This window comes from Carlito syrichta, unplaced genomic scaffold (genome assembly GCF_000164805.1).
Source record: "Carlito syrichta isolate Samal-C Ts95f unplaced genomic scaffold, Tarsius_syrichta-2.0.1 Scaffold302378, whole genome shotgun sequence".
NCBI lineage: Eukaryota > Metazoa > Chordata > Mammalia > Primates > Tarsiidae > Carlito > Carlito syrichta.
Window position 1 is genome coordinate 190,012 of NW_007246474.1, and position 15,746 is coordinate 205,757.

General features: G+C 37.1%; 1 protein-coding gene across 1 annotated transcript in view; it reads left to right on the forward strand.

Moving 5' to 3' along the window:
• Positions 1-15,746, forward strand: part of LOC103258804 (protein kinase C-binding protein NELL1-like) — a 215,465-nt gene that overhangs the window by 174,825 nt on the left and 24,894 nt on the right. The window contains exon 2 of the mRNA XM_021711567.1: positions 334-474. Coding sequence (XP_021567242.1) covers positions 334-474 — 141 coding nt within the window. The remainder of the gene's footprint in view (positions 1-333; positions 475-15,746) is intronic.

Here is a 15,746-nt window from a genome sequence, read left to right on the forward strand (position 1 = left end):
GCCCAGCAGGTTGAGGCTGCGGTGGCTGGGAGCGGCCACTGCACTCCAGTCTGGGCGACATAGTGAGACTCCAACTCAAAAAAAAAAAAGAATTTCTCATGAACACCTGCTCTCGTTCATTATTTGATACAAGAAAAAGCATCCAAAAACAAAGTTTCCAATTTGTTTGGATTCTGAAAAACATAGGATTTGGGTTCTTCCCTTGACTTTCGTTTTAGGTGACTAACTAGTTTTAATTGATATGTTGACATGAACATGCTGTAGGTGTCTGCTGAAAGGTTAGCATCAAAAGAAATTAATGTCCTGGCGGGCTTGTGTTTTTCTCTGAGGCAGATATTGATGAATGTACAGAGGGAATCATTGAGTGCCACAACCATTCCCGCTGCGTTAACCTGCCAGGGTGGTACCACTGTGAGTGCAGAAGCGGTTTCCATGACGATGGGACCTATTCACTGTCCGGGGAGTCCTGTATTGGTAAGCAGCTTTCAGCCATGCCCTCCTTCCACCTGGATCTCTTCAGAAGGAGCAGCCTGATTTTGTCCTCTCTTCAGCTTCCGTTGTTAAAATATGACCACTCACTAGTTAAACTCATCAGTCTTCACATTTTCTCCCTCTACAATTTAGGGATTAAGCCAGGGATTACGCAATGTGGGGTGTTAACATTCTTAAATAGAAACTGGAGCAGTCAGAGGAACAAAGCCTCGGTCTGTATGCTTTGGCATTTAGTTATTTCTAAGGAAAGCCGTCATGACTTGCTGAAATTTTTGACAGTTCAGGAGGCAGCTGTAGAGAAGAGGAAATAGTACTGGATTTAGAATGAGAAAGTTTAGTTAAAATTTTGGCTCTTGTATTGCCAAAGTTACCGTACTCTCCCATCCTTCATCTGTGTATATATAAAAGTAAAACACATATATTATTAAGATTAAATGGAATACCATATATTTAAAAATTGTAAGCTTTGAATTAATGCACATATATAATATAGTTGCATTAACTTTATTATTGTTACTTTTGCCACTACCATCATCTCTTGTGAAGTTTCCTTTAACTGCTGTTCTGCTGTGGTTCTGTTAAATGCTGAACTCAGGAAGCTAGCAGATAGTTGATCACCTTCAAGACCTTACAACTTTCATGAAGTCAAACAACTGATCAAAAATGTACCTACTTCCATGGTAACCTTGCCAATTCAGTTCTTTCATATCACGTGCTCTCAAATGAATTCTCAGTGCTGGTTTGGATCAGTCTAAGGAGAAAAAGGTCTGAGTTTGGGTTCCCAGAGTTGAAGTTGCTGAATTTGAAAGTGGGAATTTGATTTTGAAAATCTGTTGTCTCTGCCTATTGCATGTTGTTGTTGTTGTTATTTTGTCTAAAGGCTGTTGGTGAGCTTCAGTCAGTGTTTTTCTAAATTCATTGAGGTCCTAAAGCAAATATTAATTACAAAGCAACGGCCACACGAATTGTCCCCCACAGTCTGACGTTACCATTGAGAGGAATGTTGTGTAGTAATTAAAAGCATAGACTCTTGGGCCAAATGTCTGCAGTCAGATTCCAGCTCTGCCATTTCTAAGTAGTTCACTTGGGCAAGTTGCTACCTCATCTGTAAAATAGAAATAATGTTCATATCTAATGGCTATGAGTGTTGTGATAATTAATCGAATATCTGTTACATGTTCAGTAAATGTTAGCTATTATCTTAAATGTCATTGAATATTCATTATTCTGTCCCATACTCTGTCCGTGTTTCTTTTGTTGTCAAAGTAATGATTTTCAACTTCATGGAGAGCTTTGAGTTTATTCTGGGTCTTCACATATTTTGTTTACATACTGCCAAGGACTTCTGTGTATGTGTGGATCATTGAAAACTGATGTCAAGCCGGGCTGGGTGGCTCAGCCTGTAATCCCGCGCCTTGGGAGGCTGAGGTCAGTGAATTGCCTTAGCCAACGGGTTCGAGACCCGCCTGGGTAACTTGGCGAGACCTCATTTCTACAATAAATCAAAAAATCAGCCGGGCGTGGTAGCGCACACCTGTAGTTCCAACTACTTGGAAGGTTGAGGCAGAAGGATCGCCGGAGCCCAGCAGGTTGAGGCTGTGGTGGCCGGGAGCGGCCACTGCACTCCAGTCTGGGCGACTGAGTGAGACTCCAACTCAAAAAAAAAAGAAAACTGATGTCATATGAACAGAAATAGATCAAGTGACTGTAGTTGGAGAATGTAGCTAGATAGAATATTGACATATGATATAAAATTTGGTGTCTAAAATTTGAATTTTTACAAATTGTATTTGTCACGAAAAGGGGAGACTGTTAGATTTTTAGTGAATAAAGGACCTTAAAATCAGCTATCCAAACCTATTTTATAGCTGCTTCCTGATCATCATTTAGTGTTCAATTGGTAGTCAACAGCACTCTGTTGGTTCAGAATATTTCTTGAATCAACAGTTGTGTAAATCAGATCAGGACACTCCTTGGTTATGGCCTCCTAATCCTTTCTCATTGGATATTGAAATAAATGCGTAACTTTGCCATCAAGGTTTTGGGTGATACTGTTCCTGTCTACTTCTTGGCCTCATTCCCAGTGTATGTTAGTTTTTGAGCTTGTCATGTCTTGAACGTGACAATAAGTTCATCCCAGTTTCCCTTTGCTGTTTTCTCTGCTTCAAGCACTCAGTACCTACCTTGTTGCATGGCCTGTTCTGTTTTTTGGGTCTCAGTTCAAATGTCACTTCTTCATGAAGACTCTCTCTGATTGTCTTATCTGCACTAACCTTTCCCCAGTCATTTCTTTACAATACTCTTCCATATCTTTTTTAGTATTTTATTTTTTGTTTTGTTTTGTTTTTTTGTTTTCAGATGCTACTATTTGGATAATTTATTATGAAAAATAGATCACCAATATATTGCTATGATAATTCAAATTATAATAAAATAATAGCAATTTTTATAACAAAGATTAAACTTAACATTGAATAGTCACTACTATTTAAGATTTGTGCAGGCGTATTTTCCTAAAATTATCTCATAAATCCTCCTTCCCCCCAAGACCCACCAAAATTTAAATTATTATACCAATATTATGGATGAAGAAGTGGAAATGTCTTAAGTATATTCAATTATTAAGGTATACAAATATAACTCCTTTGGTCCTCCTCATAGTACAGAGCATAGATAACCCCATGTTTTCTTGCCCCCTTAACCTAACACTACTTTCCAGAAACTTTAATAATAGAATGAAGATGTTTCCTTACAGCTATTGCTTAGAAGCTCTAAGATGAAGAAAGATTTGTCCTAGAGATGAGTAAAAATGGACTTACATGGAATCCTGCACTTGGGAGAGTAATCAAAGTCAAGTGACACTGGTTTCAAAGACAATTGTTTTTTTGTTTTCTTCTATTTCTTCAATCAGAGAAGGTAGGCACTGAAATGTTAAAGTTGCAGGAAAAATTCCTTCAGGGTTTCAAGTGTGGTAAATAATATTGTATAATTCGCATTTAGGCTTAATCTTTGTGGGTGATAATAGTCAGTGAAAATTATGGTGAGAACAGATATGTCCTTATATCTTTGTGTAGCTAACCCTTAACTGTACCCCTCAATTTTAAAATAAAAAATACGTTAAAAAAATAAAGTCAAGGGCAAGTGGGCTACACAATTGTACTGTATACACTTTGAACAGTGATTATTTTTCTTTATTTGAAATAACATAATCAAATTGTCATTCTTCTATGTTTATAGATATAACATAAGCTTCTACATAGAAAAACTAAAAATTATCCACCTTCAATTTCTTTCTGCTACATGACAGGTTTTCCATTAACAGAAAAACCAGAACGAAACATCTAACCTTATTTATGTCCTCCCACTATTTCCGATGACAGCATACATTATTTTCACTGTGTCTCTCATCAAATAAAACAAAGAATTGTTGCTTTTACTGGGAAATAATTAGAATTGGATAACATTTTTTAGCATTTTCAATATTCAACCGTACTGTGCCTACACATGTGTAATTGTCTCTTGCCACAAGTATACAGTTCTTCAAGGGCAGACACCTGTTCCTCTTTCATCTTTATTCCCGCCAGCCCCTAAAATAATGTAGGTAGTGAGTAGGCATTCGTTGCATATATGTCAAATAAATGAAGGAAAAGAGAGTCAAAACTGTATCTGGTCAGATTTATTTTCTATCAGGTTTGACATAACTAGTTGGGTAGATTGCGATACATGACGTAAGATGTTAAATATCACAAAACCATATGAGTCTTTTATTTCAGAAAAAAAGTATTTATTGAGAACAACCATCAAACCAGCACTGCATTAGGCCTTTTGGGAATATGATTGTGGGCAAGTTACGATGTCTGTACTTGAGGGATTTGCGATCTGACATATTCTGGATCATAATAACATATAAGCACTGAAAATGAGCACATCAGGATAAACCCTAAATAACATCAACCACTAATGCTTATATTTAAAAGAAATAGCAGCATCTAAAATAACCTTTAATTTTTTTAAAGTGGTTTGCAGCATGTACTCAGCTATGCTTTTTTCTTCAGACAATGGCAGGAATGGCATAAGTAAGAAACTAAAATGTATCAGTTTAGGCTTTTAGAAGAACAGTCTCATGCCACTCTGTGCCATTTTTTTGTCAGATGAAGTTAAAAGTACCTTCCGTATTGATTTTATCAATTACTATAAGCATTGAATATTACCGACATCATGAAGAACAACAGCCTTGCAAGAATTATTGTTTATGAGAAAAAATATGTTAAATTGTCTTCTTTCTTCTCAAGTATAACATATGAGTGTAGAAATTACCAGACCTAGGTGTTGTAGGGGAAGGAATAACTATATTGAGGAGCTTATCAGTTAGAGTTAGCATCTGTCTTCCTTTCTCCCACCTTCCTTCCCTCCTGCCTTCCCTTTCTTCCTCCCTCCCTCCCTGTCTCTCTTTCTCCTCTCTCCTTTCTTCCGTTTTCCTTCTCCATTCTCTCTCTCTTCCTCTCTGCTCTCTCTCTCTCATTTGCGTGTATATATTTATAATGCCAGAAGAGAGGGGTACACAACAATTTGCAAATTGGTGTTTGTAGAAGAAGATGATGACAGTAATTCATTGTTACTGTAGGGTATTGTGTGCTCATTGTATCAAAACAGTGGTGGGAGTCAGTGACTCTCAGGCTCAATATAGAAGCTGTGAGCAACTGCTTTTTTTTTTTAATCTAGGCATAGCTATCTAGGTCATTTAGAAAAGAAAAGAACTAATATGTAATTAACAATGACATACATAAAGAATAGTAATTTATATACTTTGAAAATAAGATTCAGACTTCTCAGAAGGTCAATCTGACTTCATGATCTTGCTCCTGCAAATAAAACTTGATTTTCCTCTGTTTCCACTCATACTTTGTGTGGATACTCAAGGATACCCAAGTCCTTATTCCACTCTTTTCAAATCCTGCACTCTCTTTCCTCTACTCATTTGTTTGTATGCTTTTTCTTGACTACCCATGTAGTTCCCTTTCCATTTGTCAATCCTGATGAAGCCCTACTGTCTCAACCACATTTTGATTCTCAAACCTGTTTCACAGTAGATTCACCTGGGTAGCTTTTTAGAAATATCTAATGAGACATTACACCCTAGGGGTTCATATTCAATTGGGCTGGTGTAAGACCTGTACTGAAGTTATTAAAGCAATTTTTATTGCTACATAATATTTTTACATATTTGAAGAGAGTACATGTGTTTTTTTGCTACATGCATATAAGGTGTAATGACCACTTCAGGGTGTTTATGATATCCATCTTCTTGAACATTTATCATTTCTATTGTTGGGAACATTTCAAGTTCTCTTTTCTAGCTATTTTGAAATATACAGAACGTTACTGTTTACTGTAATTATCCTACTCTGCTATTGAGCATTAGTACATATTCCTTGTATCTAACTTTGTGTTCATACCTAATAAACAGCCTCTCTTCATTACCGCCCCCCCACCCCGCCATCCTTCCCAGTCTCTGATATTTGTCATTCCATTCTACCTCCGTGAGATCAATTATTTTAGCTCCCACATTTGGTTGGGAGGGAATATGTGATATTTGTCTTTCTGTACCTGGGTTATTTCATGAGGTTAATTTTTTAAGGCGTCAAATGATTAAAAAGACTATTTAGCCAATGTAGAGAATCACTGTCATAGATTTTCTCTAATAATAACAGTAAATAGTATGTGTCCCCACAATCATATATTTGCCCTTCCTTTATAGAAATTACCAGATTAGGCTTGTATTTTTAATTACATCTTTGTCGCCTACAGTACAGGTGAGGTCTCTTGATATCTTTCAGAGATTTGTGTTGAATTAAATTGTATTGGGTATCCATGTTTTGGGTTATCAAACAAATACCAATAAAACGCACTTTGTTGATGGAGGTGTACTCGAGGAAGACGTATAGCTATTCTTATGGGAAAGGGCACCTCTCAGTCTCCCCTTAACGCCTCCTCTATGGGACTTAGTTGGAGGAAGCAGGTTTTCAGACTCTAACTTGCTCTCTGGCCACTGTAAATGGAACAAAGAAGATTTTCTTGTCAGAGTCGCCGCAGAATCATTTGTCCCCATACAAAGCAATATAAATAACTAGGAAAGGTTCCCCTGGAATCTCTTATGAAATAAATTTCCATTTTAACTGGCTGATGTGTCAGGAATAATTGAAATGGCCTAAGCATGATTTAGGTTTGGCTGCCTCTGCCCAGTGCTTATTCCTCCTAGGAGTGGAGATTAAAAGGGGTAGAACCTGGAGATACTCTATCTGTAAAAATGCTCTTGTTGACAAACCTCATGGAGGGGTTATGAAGGCTAAGCAGGCAACAGTGTGAGATAATGGAGAAACAGGTTTTAAGGACATAAAGTCCTGGATTCAATCCCAATGTGGCCACTTTCTAGCTGAGCAGTATTTGGCAAGATGTGTAACCTTTCTAAACCTTAGTTTTCTTAGCATGCAATCATTAAAATAATACTTGCAGTGCATTTTTTTCTAATATAAGTGTTCTTATATGCAAATATTCTGACAAGTAATAGATAATAATAGTCAACATTTAACCTTCCTTCACCTCAGTTACCTCACCTGTCAAATGAAGAGAATAGTAGTAATACTAATAAGAGAGAATATTTATTGAGAGTTCATTTTGTGCCATGCATGGTTCTTAGCAGTTTTCAAAAAGTGACAACTCCATAGGTTTCTATGGAGTAATTGTGACAATTAAATGAGCCAACATAGGAAAAAAGCATTCAGCATTTACATTTTAAATGCTCAATAAATGTTAGTCATTTTCATCAACTGAACACCTACCTACACAATGTGCCAGATACTGAACCAGGCAATTTCATGTGTTATCTAATTTGGCTTCAAATTGCCCATAGGAGGAAAACTCTGTTATTATTCTCATTTCCAAGTTGGAGAAAATAAGAACCAAAGAATCAAGAGAATGTTTCCCAAATTCAACAGCAGATAAATGGCATAGTCCTGTTGTGTTTGATCCCAAACCTTCTGTTCTTAAATACATTAGCACTGTATTGCTTTCTGGAAGGGAGGAGACCCGTGATGGACTCACAGGTATGAGAAGTGTTTATTAGACAGGGGAGCTGGAAACAAATGAGACAAGGAAAAAGAATGAGAGAAAGCGAGCGAGACCAGGATGAAGAGTTATAGATTCTGTCATGAGCACTGGGGACTTGTTTTATTCACTGGACACAAGGGTCTGTTTTGGAACCATCTTGCTGGGCAAGTTCTTGACAGTTAATCTGATAACACCTCAGACTTGATAGTAATATCATCTGGACATTCACTGATGCCATTACCTTATTTGTACTTTTGCTGTTTTGAGTCTGGGGAAGAAAAAAGGAAAGAAGGGGTGGCAGATAAAGAGAATGAAAAGTGGTGCTAGGCAGATTTTTAACTAATTATGCTTATTCATTTATTTATTTATTTATTGTCTCTTAAAGCAACTAGAATAGTAGGTATGAAGACCGCATATTAAAGAGATATTTATAATACAAACATTTGAAAAATAAGGAAACATATTAACCAAGGAGAGTCTGCAAAAAAATGTTTATAAGTATCCTGGCAGTCAGAGCAAAAAAGGAAACACAAATTCTACAGATTATTCTAATCTGAAAGGAGTTTGCATACAAAATCCTCAAGAAAGAGAGACTCAAATGTGCTTTTTTTCTTCTTCTTCTTCTTCTTCTTCTTCTATTCCAGGGGAGAAACATGCCAGGGTGGAAAATTGGCTTTGTAAATCAGGGTATTAAAAAAAATTAAGAGGTAAAGCATAGACACCAATTCCAAGACACTTATGATCTTTTGCTATAAAGTCAAACAATAGGACCCAAATAGCATCACTCCCGCAACCTTTCTTGATAATAATTTCACGTAATCTCATTAACTCCAAAATTGTTATGTGTCTCCAAAGAGTTTTAGATGCAGCTTTCAATGTGAAGTATATGGGAGCAAGATTTGGGAAATTAGAGGACTTCAGTTGCATGGCACAAAATGACCATATGTCATGAAAAAGTTTCAATGGACAGAGAGACCAGGTACATACACTATCTGGGTTTGGAATGGATGCAGAAACGGATTAGTATTATCAGGACTCAGAATGAAGGGGTTAAGAACATTTTTAACATCTTAGAGAGTTGATCTTCGGGGTTTTCCATAAAGACCCTCAGAGTGGATACATAGTCACTGATGACAAATCAGGTGAGAAATGGGTCTCATCAAACCTTCTGGAAGTTTACCTGCTCCCCTTCAAGTCCAACCATATATACCTAAGCCGGGAACTATTTAGCATATAGGATAAATTTGATATATTCTGGAGTCTTCTCTGGGAAGGCAAGTATAACTCCTCAGTTTTGATGACAATCACTTCACAAAATGACATCAAAACAGAATGCATTACACTAAACTCAGGCATGAACCCAAGGTTCATTAGTTACATATTGGGCTGACAGAGCAAGCTTACATGTTATTTTCCACTTGTATTTTTTTAACTGAAACCAAACATTTCTGAGAGTTAGTCTAATAGGACCGCAAACTAGCTATAGATCTATCCTTTTACCCACTCCCAGCGTTTTATTATCTTTTTAGTTGACAATTAAACACCTCCTTAATGCTTAAACCTTCCTAGTGGCAGCTGTGACTGGTCATAAAATGATGCAAACAAACAAACAAACAAACAAACAAATAAAAGACAACTCTGGATCCATGCCTTAAAGCAGTGTACATTTTTTAAAAATTCAGTCCTCTTTTGATGGGCAGCATGGTTGGTTTCATATTTTGGTTATTGTGAATAATGCTGCAATAAACATGCGTGTGCAGGTACCTTTTTCATAGAGTGATTTGAGTTCTTTGGGGTACATTCCCAGTTGGGAGACTGTGGGGTCGTATGAAAGGTCAATTTTTAAATCTTTTAGGAATCACCACACTGTTTTTCACAGAATTTGTACTAGTTTGCACTCCCATTAAAAGTGTAGAAGCATTCTCTTCCCCCCCCCCACATCCTTTCCAGCATTCTTTGTTTTTTGGGTTATTGATGATGGCCATCCTGACTGAAGTTAGGTGATATCTCTGAGTGGTTTTAATTTGCATTTCTTTGATGACTAGTGAGATTGAGTATTTTTTCATGTATCTTTTGGATGTCTATTCATGTCTTTTGCCCACTTTGTAATGAGGTTGTTTTTTGTTGGTGTTGTTGCACACTTGAGTTACTTGTAGATCCTAGATGATAGGCCTTTGTCAGATATACAGTTGCTAAATATTTTTTCCTATTCTGTGGACTGTCTCTCCATTCTCTTGATGGTTTATTTGGCTCTGCAGAAGCTTGTCAGTTTGATGAGGTGTCACTTGTCTATCTTATCTCTTATGGCACAGGCATTTGGGGTTTTGGTCAGGAGTTGGTTGCCAGTTCCAATGTCCATAAGTGTGCCTCCTGCATTTTCTAAGGCTCTTATAGTTTGAGGTTTTTGTTTAGGTCTTTGATCCATTTATGGTGAACAGTTTTCTGCCCATAGTCATGTGAGTGAGCCATTTTGGAAGTGGATCCTCAATCCCAGGTCAAGTCTTCAGGTGACTGCAGACATGGCCAACATCTTGACCTCAACTTCATGACACGCCCCAAGACAGAAATACTCAGATAAGTCATCCTTAAATTACAAATTTTAGACCCACAGAAAACTGTGTCAGATAATAAATGCATATTGGTTCTAAATAAATAAATAAAGCAAGCAATGCACGGTATATGGGGAGCAATGGACCTCAATTCTAGTTCAAGAGATGATCACATGGACGATAGACAATGAAGAGAAAAAATTAGAAAACTATTAAAAATTAAAATTTCACAAATATTAAGTTTTTTTTAATAAATATTATATGTGTAAGAGTAACAGGTAGAGGTCTTCGTACCAAGCTAGGTGGTATGGGATGAAGAATGCAGAGAATTCCTTTCTTAGGGACTTTAGAGCTCCAAGTTGAAGACAAAAATTAACATATGCAAAACAACCGATGGGTTTTTCTGATATAAATAATAATTCACTTTAAAATATGCAGTCAACACTACAAAATATGGAGGCAATTAGGAAAAAATGATTAGAGACGATCAAAGAAAACTCATACCAGAATGCTTGGGGATGATTGCACTTGATGGATGGGAGGGTTTAGATATTTTATGGGTATAGTAATAGAAATAAATGTAACTATGTAATATTGATTCATGTTTCAGGTGCCCTCCTAGAAGATTGATGTTTCTTTACTCATCTTATACTCAAAACAAATCGATAGGGTAGAATTTTTTAAAATCTCTATTTAATGGACAATGAAATGAAGCTTTTACTATGTACTGTGAATGTCCCAAATTCATTTGGCCTTAAAACCCTTATTTTCTCCCATGCGCCTTATGGATATAACACTCTGCAAAATACACTCACCAAAAACTTAAGAATGAGTATAGCTTCTTCTAGGAATTTGTCGAAAACTTTATTTATTCAGTATCATTGAGTAATGAGGTGTTTCAGAGGAGTTTGGTCTTTTTTTTTTCCAGTTCTGCAGCCAAAATTCCTTGAACATACTACTTACTCTTTACTATCAACACTTTTCTACTATTGTTTTACCTTTGCTATAAGGTTATCATTCCAATATGTCTATTTATTACTTTTTGAAAATGTGGTAATTAAAAATGTAAATCACTTAACTCAACTATACTATAATGAGTGATGTTCTAGTGGCTTATTGGGATTCAGTTGGTTTGTCCCTAAGCTAAATAATCCCAGTCATAATGCTTTTGACAAACATAATTATTTTTTTAACATGAATATTTTATCTTCTTTGTGTATTGTCAGGCTAATCTCTACTTTCTAAATGCTGTTAAGAAGTTGCTTTCCTTTCTGTTGTGGTAAACTAAGAGTTGGTAATGTGATGTCTCAGATCACAGCAACCTAGAAGCTATATCTAGGAGTCAGGTGCTATTTTAGATTCTGGGAATATAAAAAGGAAGGTGCAGGATTTCAATAGTAATTTTGTGTTCTGAATAGGCCTGGGAGAAGTTGTGAGGAAAGGAAGATACCAGGGTGGGGACTTCAGGGAAAGCTTTATCAGAGAGCTGTAGTTTGTACTAGCTAGTGCAGGAAGAGTAAGAATTGGGTCATACACACGCACCGAAAGATGAATACTTTCCCCTAAAAAAGTGCTCTGTAGTGTGATTATGGTTTTCATTAGGGCCTTTTTCTTATTGTGAACTTGACATTTTTGGAAAAAGAATAGCAATAGATGTACTCTGCTTTTTTGCACAAGATCTTGAAGTTGATATCATGCAAATTCTTTTTTCGAAGTTTTAAATGATCATTTTTTTGGTTTGTTTTCTTCCTGAATAGTTGGCAATGCTAAATAAGTGGCAACAGATTGAGGGGGTATTTTTTAAAAATAGGTTTTCCTCAAATAATATTACTTTCTGTGAACTCACAGGATGTAAAACTTCCATGTAGCTTAGTGTAGAGATTCTAGAAGTGTGAGCTTCATACCAGCAGCCTGGGAACTTGTTATAAATGCAAATTCTCCCATCACACTCTAGACCTACTGAATCAGCAATTCTGGAGAAAGGGCCTAGTGATTTATATTTTAATGAGAAGCCCCCTTGGGTTAATCCTGATACCCACTTAAATTTGAAAACCACTTCCTTGGATTTCATTGGAAGCCTTCAGAGGAATCCATGAACACTCTGAAACCACATGTAAGTGTGTGCGTGTGTGCCTACATGTTTTGGAACCATAGCTTTTCCTGGGATGTTTGAATGACGTTGCCCTCTAACCATGTAAAAATTACTGTTGAAATACCAGAATCCAACCTCAATGTTCCCAGGTACCACACTGACTTTGATTTAGGTTCTTGATGTTTTCTGCCTGGGGTCTATAATTCAGTGTCAGAAGAGATTCATTTGCCTTCTTTTCTCAGTTTCCTTGATATTGAATTCCATGTAGTTTCAGCTTCCTGCCTTTTGAGACTTGGTGAGCAATTGTTCCTTACAAAAACTTCTGGCCTGAATGTGTTAGAGTCAAAGATCATGTGTAAGCAGTAGTTCAGAGATCATCATCTACAACTTCCTTGAAATGAACATTGAATTTTTTTTTTTTTACTCTGAGGTTATTCATGCTACTGTGAAATATTTACCTGTTAGTTTATGGGCATGAAATTTTTTTTTTTTTTTTTTTTTTGAGTTGGAGTCTCACTCTGTCGCCCAGACTGGAGTGCAGTGGCCGCTTCCGGCCACCGCAGCCTCGACCTGCTGGGCTCCTGCGATCCTTCCGCCTCAGCCTTCCAAGTAGCCGGAACTACAGGCGCGCGCTACCACACCCGGCTGATTTTTTTGATTTATTGTAGAGATAAGGTCTTACTGCCCAGGCGGGTCTCGAACCCGCGGGCTCAGGCAATCCACTCACCTCAGCCTCCCAAAGGCGCGGGATTACAGGCTGAGCCACCGAGCCCAGTTGGGCAGGGAACTTTTAACTGCAATACTCAGACCAAATAAAGCACTGTCAGCATAAAATTATCAGTCATTTATTCAATGAGCAGTTATTGAGAGGGTCTGCTGAGTGCTAGTCCTTGTGCTACATCGGCATACAGAGAGGAATAAGACACAGTCCTTCCAGATAGGAGGTGGGCTGGGATCTGGGGTGGTTCTAGAGTGGAGTCAGTGGTGTACACAAATTGATAAAAACTAAAGACTCTTCAGAAAAAAGTGACTAACTCCTCCTGGGGTTGGGACATTTAGGCAAGGCAATGTATATGGTAATCTTTCACAGGGTCTATTGGATGAGAAATACCTTTTTCAGGCAAAGTATCTGCTAAGGGAAATACTCCAGGCAGCAATGCCAGTCTGACTGTAGAGTCATGAAAGAGACCTAGATGTTTCCAAGGATGATGAGATTTCCATTGTGGATGAAACACTTGACATGTGGGTACAATGGAGTTAAAGAATAATGAGACAAGAGCCCAGAAATAGAGGTGAGACCAGATTATGAAAGAGAGTGTGTTCTGAGGGGAAAGTTGCAAGTTTTAAGTCCGATTTCATACTATCAGTGCCTCTTAACATTACTGAAATATTTTGTTGGGGAAAATCTGGCAATTTTAAGGTAGTTATTTTGAATATGAAATATGGGTGCTCAAATAGATCCTCTATCACAAGTGTGTCAATATGGTTTGTGTCCTGTGCAACTTTGCTCCTGATTTTCCTTAGAACGACTTTCTTCTGAAAAAAATAAGACTCTCAGGATTACTCACCTATTGAATGACATCATTTTCATGCAACTACTGTGTGCTAAATTTGTACTAAAATTCTCACAATAAACCTTCGAGTCTGGTACAGTTTCTCACTTTATGGATAGTTGAAAGGAAGAACAGACAGATCTGAATTTTCCTATTGACTCACAGTGAGTAATAATTTCTCAGCTGTGAAGTTGTGAAAATGACTTACAGAAAAAGTTTGTTTGTGGACACGTATCAATAAGCGATGGATTCAAATACAAGTTTCCACTCATTCCTGGATATATCACCTTGGGGCTATTGAAGCTGGGGCATTTTCCTGCTTAAAAAAATTCTTAAGATCATGAAATGATCAGACATTTAATTTATCTTTTTGCTGAAGAAGAGACCAAGGCAGAGAAAACAATAAGATGTCATTGTAATGGTCTAGGCAGTAGTATTGGAGAGGACTGAGTAAGTGGCATTATGTGATAAATGTTAAGGATTCTATCTACTTTAATTAATTGTAATCCTTTTTTAGAAAAGGACACTAACTTCATCATTTTATCAGTGCTCTTTACATACATTGAGTATCAGATGGTATTTGAAGAATTTGTGTACTGGTTTGCATGATGGAGATTCACTTCCTCATCTTTGCATAATGTCACTGTGTTTATTTTTTTTAGGGAATTGGGAACTAACCATTGTATGATAATGTAGGACATGTTTGGCTTGAAGTCAGGATGCCTGCTTTTGTATCTTGACTGAGAAACATACTAGCTGTATGGTTATGGGCAAGTTACTTAACCCTATGTTACCTTTTCCTATGCTTTGTATATTAGCATACAAATATTGCCAAAAGCATGCTGCCACATACAAGGAAACACAAAACTAGGAGAGAAGTCTTATTCTACTCCATGGTTTCAAGAGAAAAAAAATTCTTTTTCTTATTTGATTGTTTATTTATTTTTAGTCATGGTCCCACCCTGTCACTCAGGCTAGAGTGCCCTGGCATGATCACCCTGCCACTCAGGCTAGAGTGCCCTGACATGATCACGATGATCATGGCTCATGGCAGCCTCAATGATCCTTCCACCTCTGTATCCCAAGTAGCTGGGACTACAGGCCCATGCCACCATACCCTATTATTATTATTTTTATTTCTTGGAGAGGTGAGGTTTTGCATGTTATTCAAGCTGGTCTCAAACACCTGGGTTCAAGTAAATCACCCGCCTCAGCCTCCCAAAGTGCTGGGGTTACAGGCATGAGCCACTGTGCCTGACTGGAAAAAAAAAACATCAAAACAATCCTAAACTAAGTTGCTAACTAGAGACAAAAAGTATTTGTAAAATATAAAATAGAAAATTTCAAATACATTTTATACTCATGGTGGCCCTTTTATATATGCTCAATATTCTCAGGAGTGTTTTCTCTTCTTTGTCGTGGAGATAAATTTCAGCAGAAATATTTGAGAAGTGATGGTTTATTTAAGTGACGCTCAGTTTGGTAATGTGTTAAGGTGATGCTAACATTCCAAGTTTTTTAGAAGGACAAATTAGATTATGAATCTGAAAGGATTTTGAACACTTTGAAGAGTATAGTATTAAGATAAAAGATAAACCTATGTTTCATAAGGGTGCATTAATCATAATTCAAGAAAAGTACTCAGAATGGTTGTGATACCAAGCCACCTGTAGGTTCCTGAAGAAAATACATAGAAGGAATTATCTGTTATTCATCTCCCCCTGTTAAAATTTAACCTTCCAAGAGGAAGAAGTGTGTCTGCTTTTTTTGCCACTGTATTTCCAATGCTTAGAATAGTGTTTGGCATATGTTCTTGATAGATATCTGTTGTAAATGAATTAGTAAAGGAACTCTTAGAGCAATTATTTGTATTAGTAATGAGTACATTGGCCCCTATCCATAACTTACCCCAATGAGCTGGACTGGAGTGGGGTTGACCTGCAAAAATTCCTT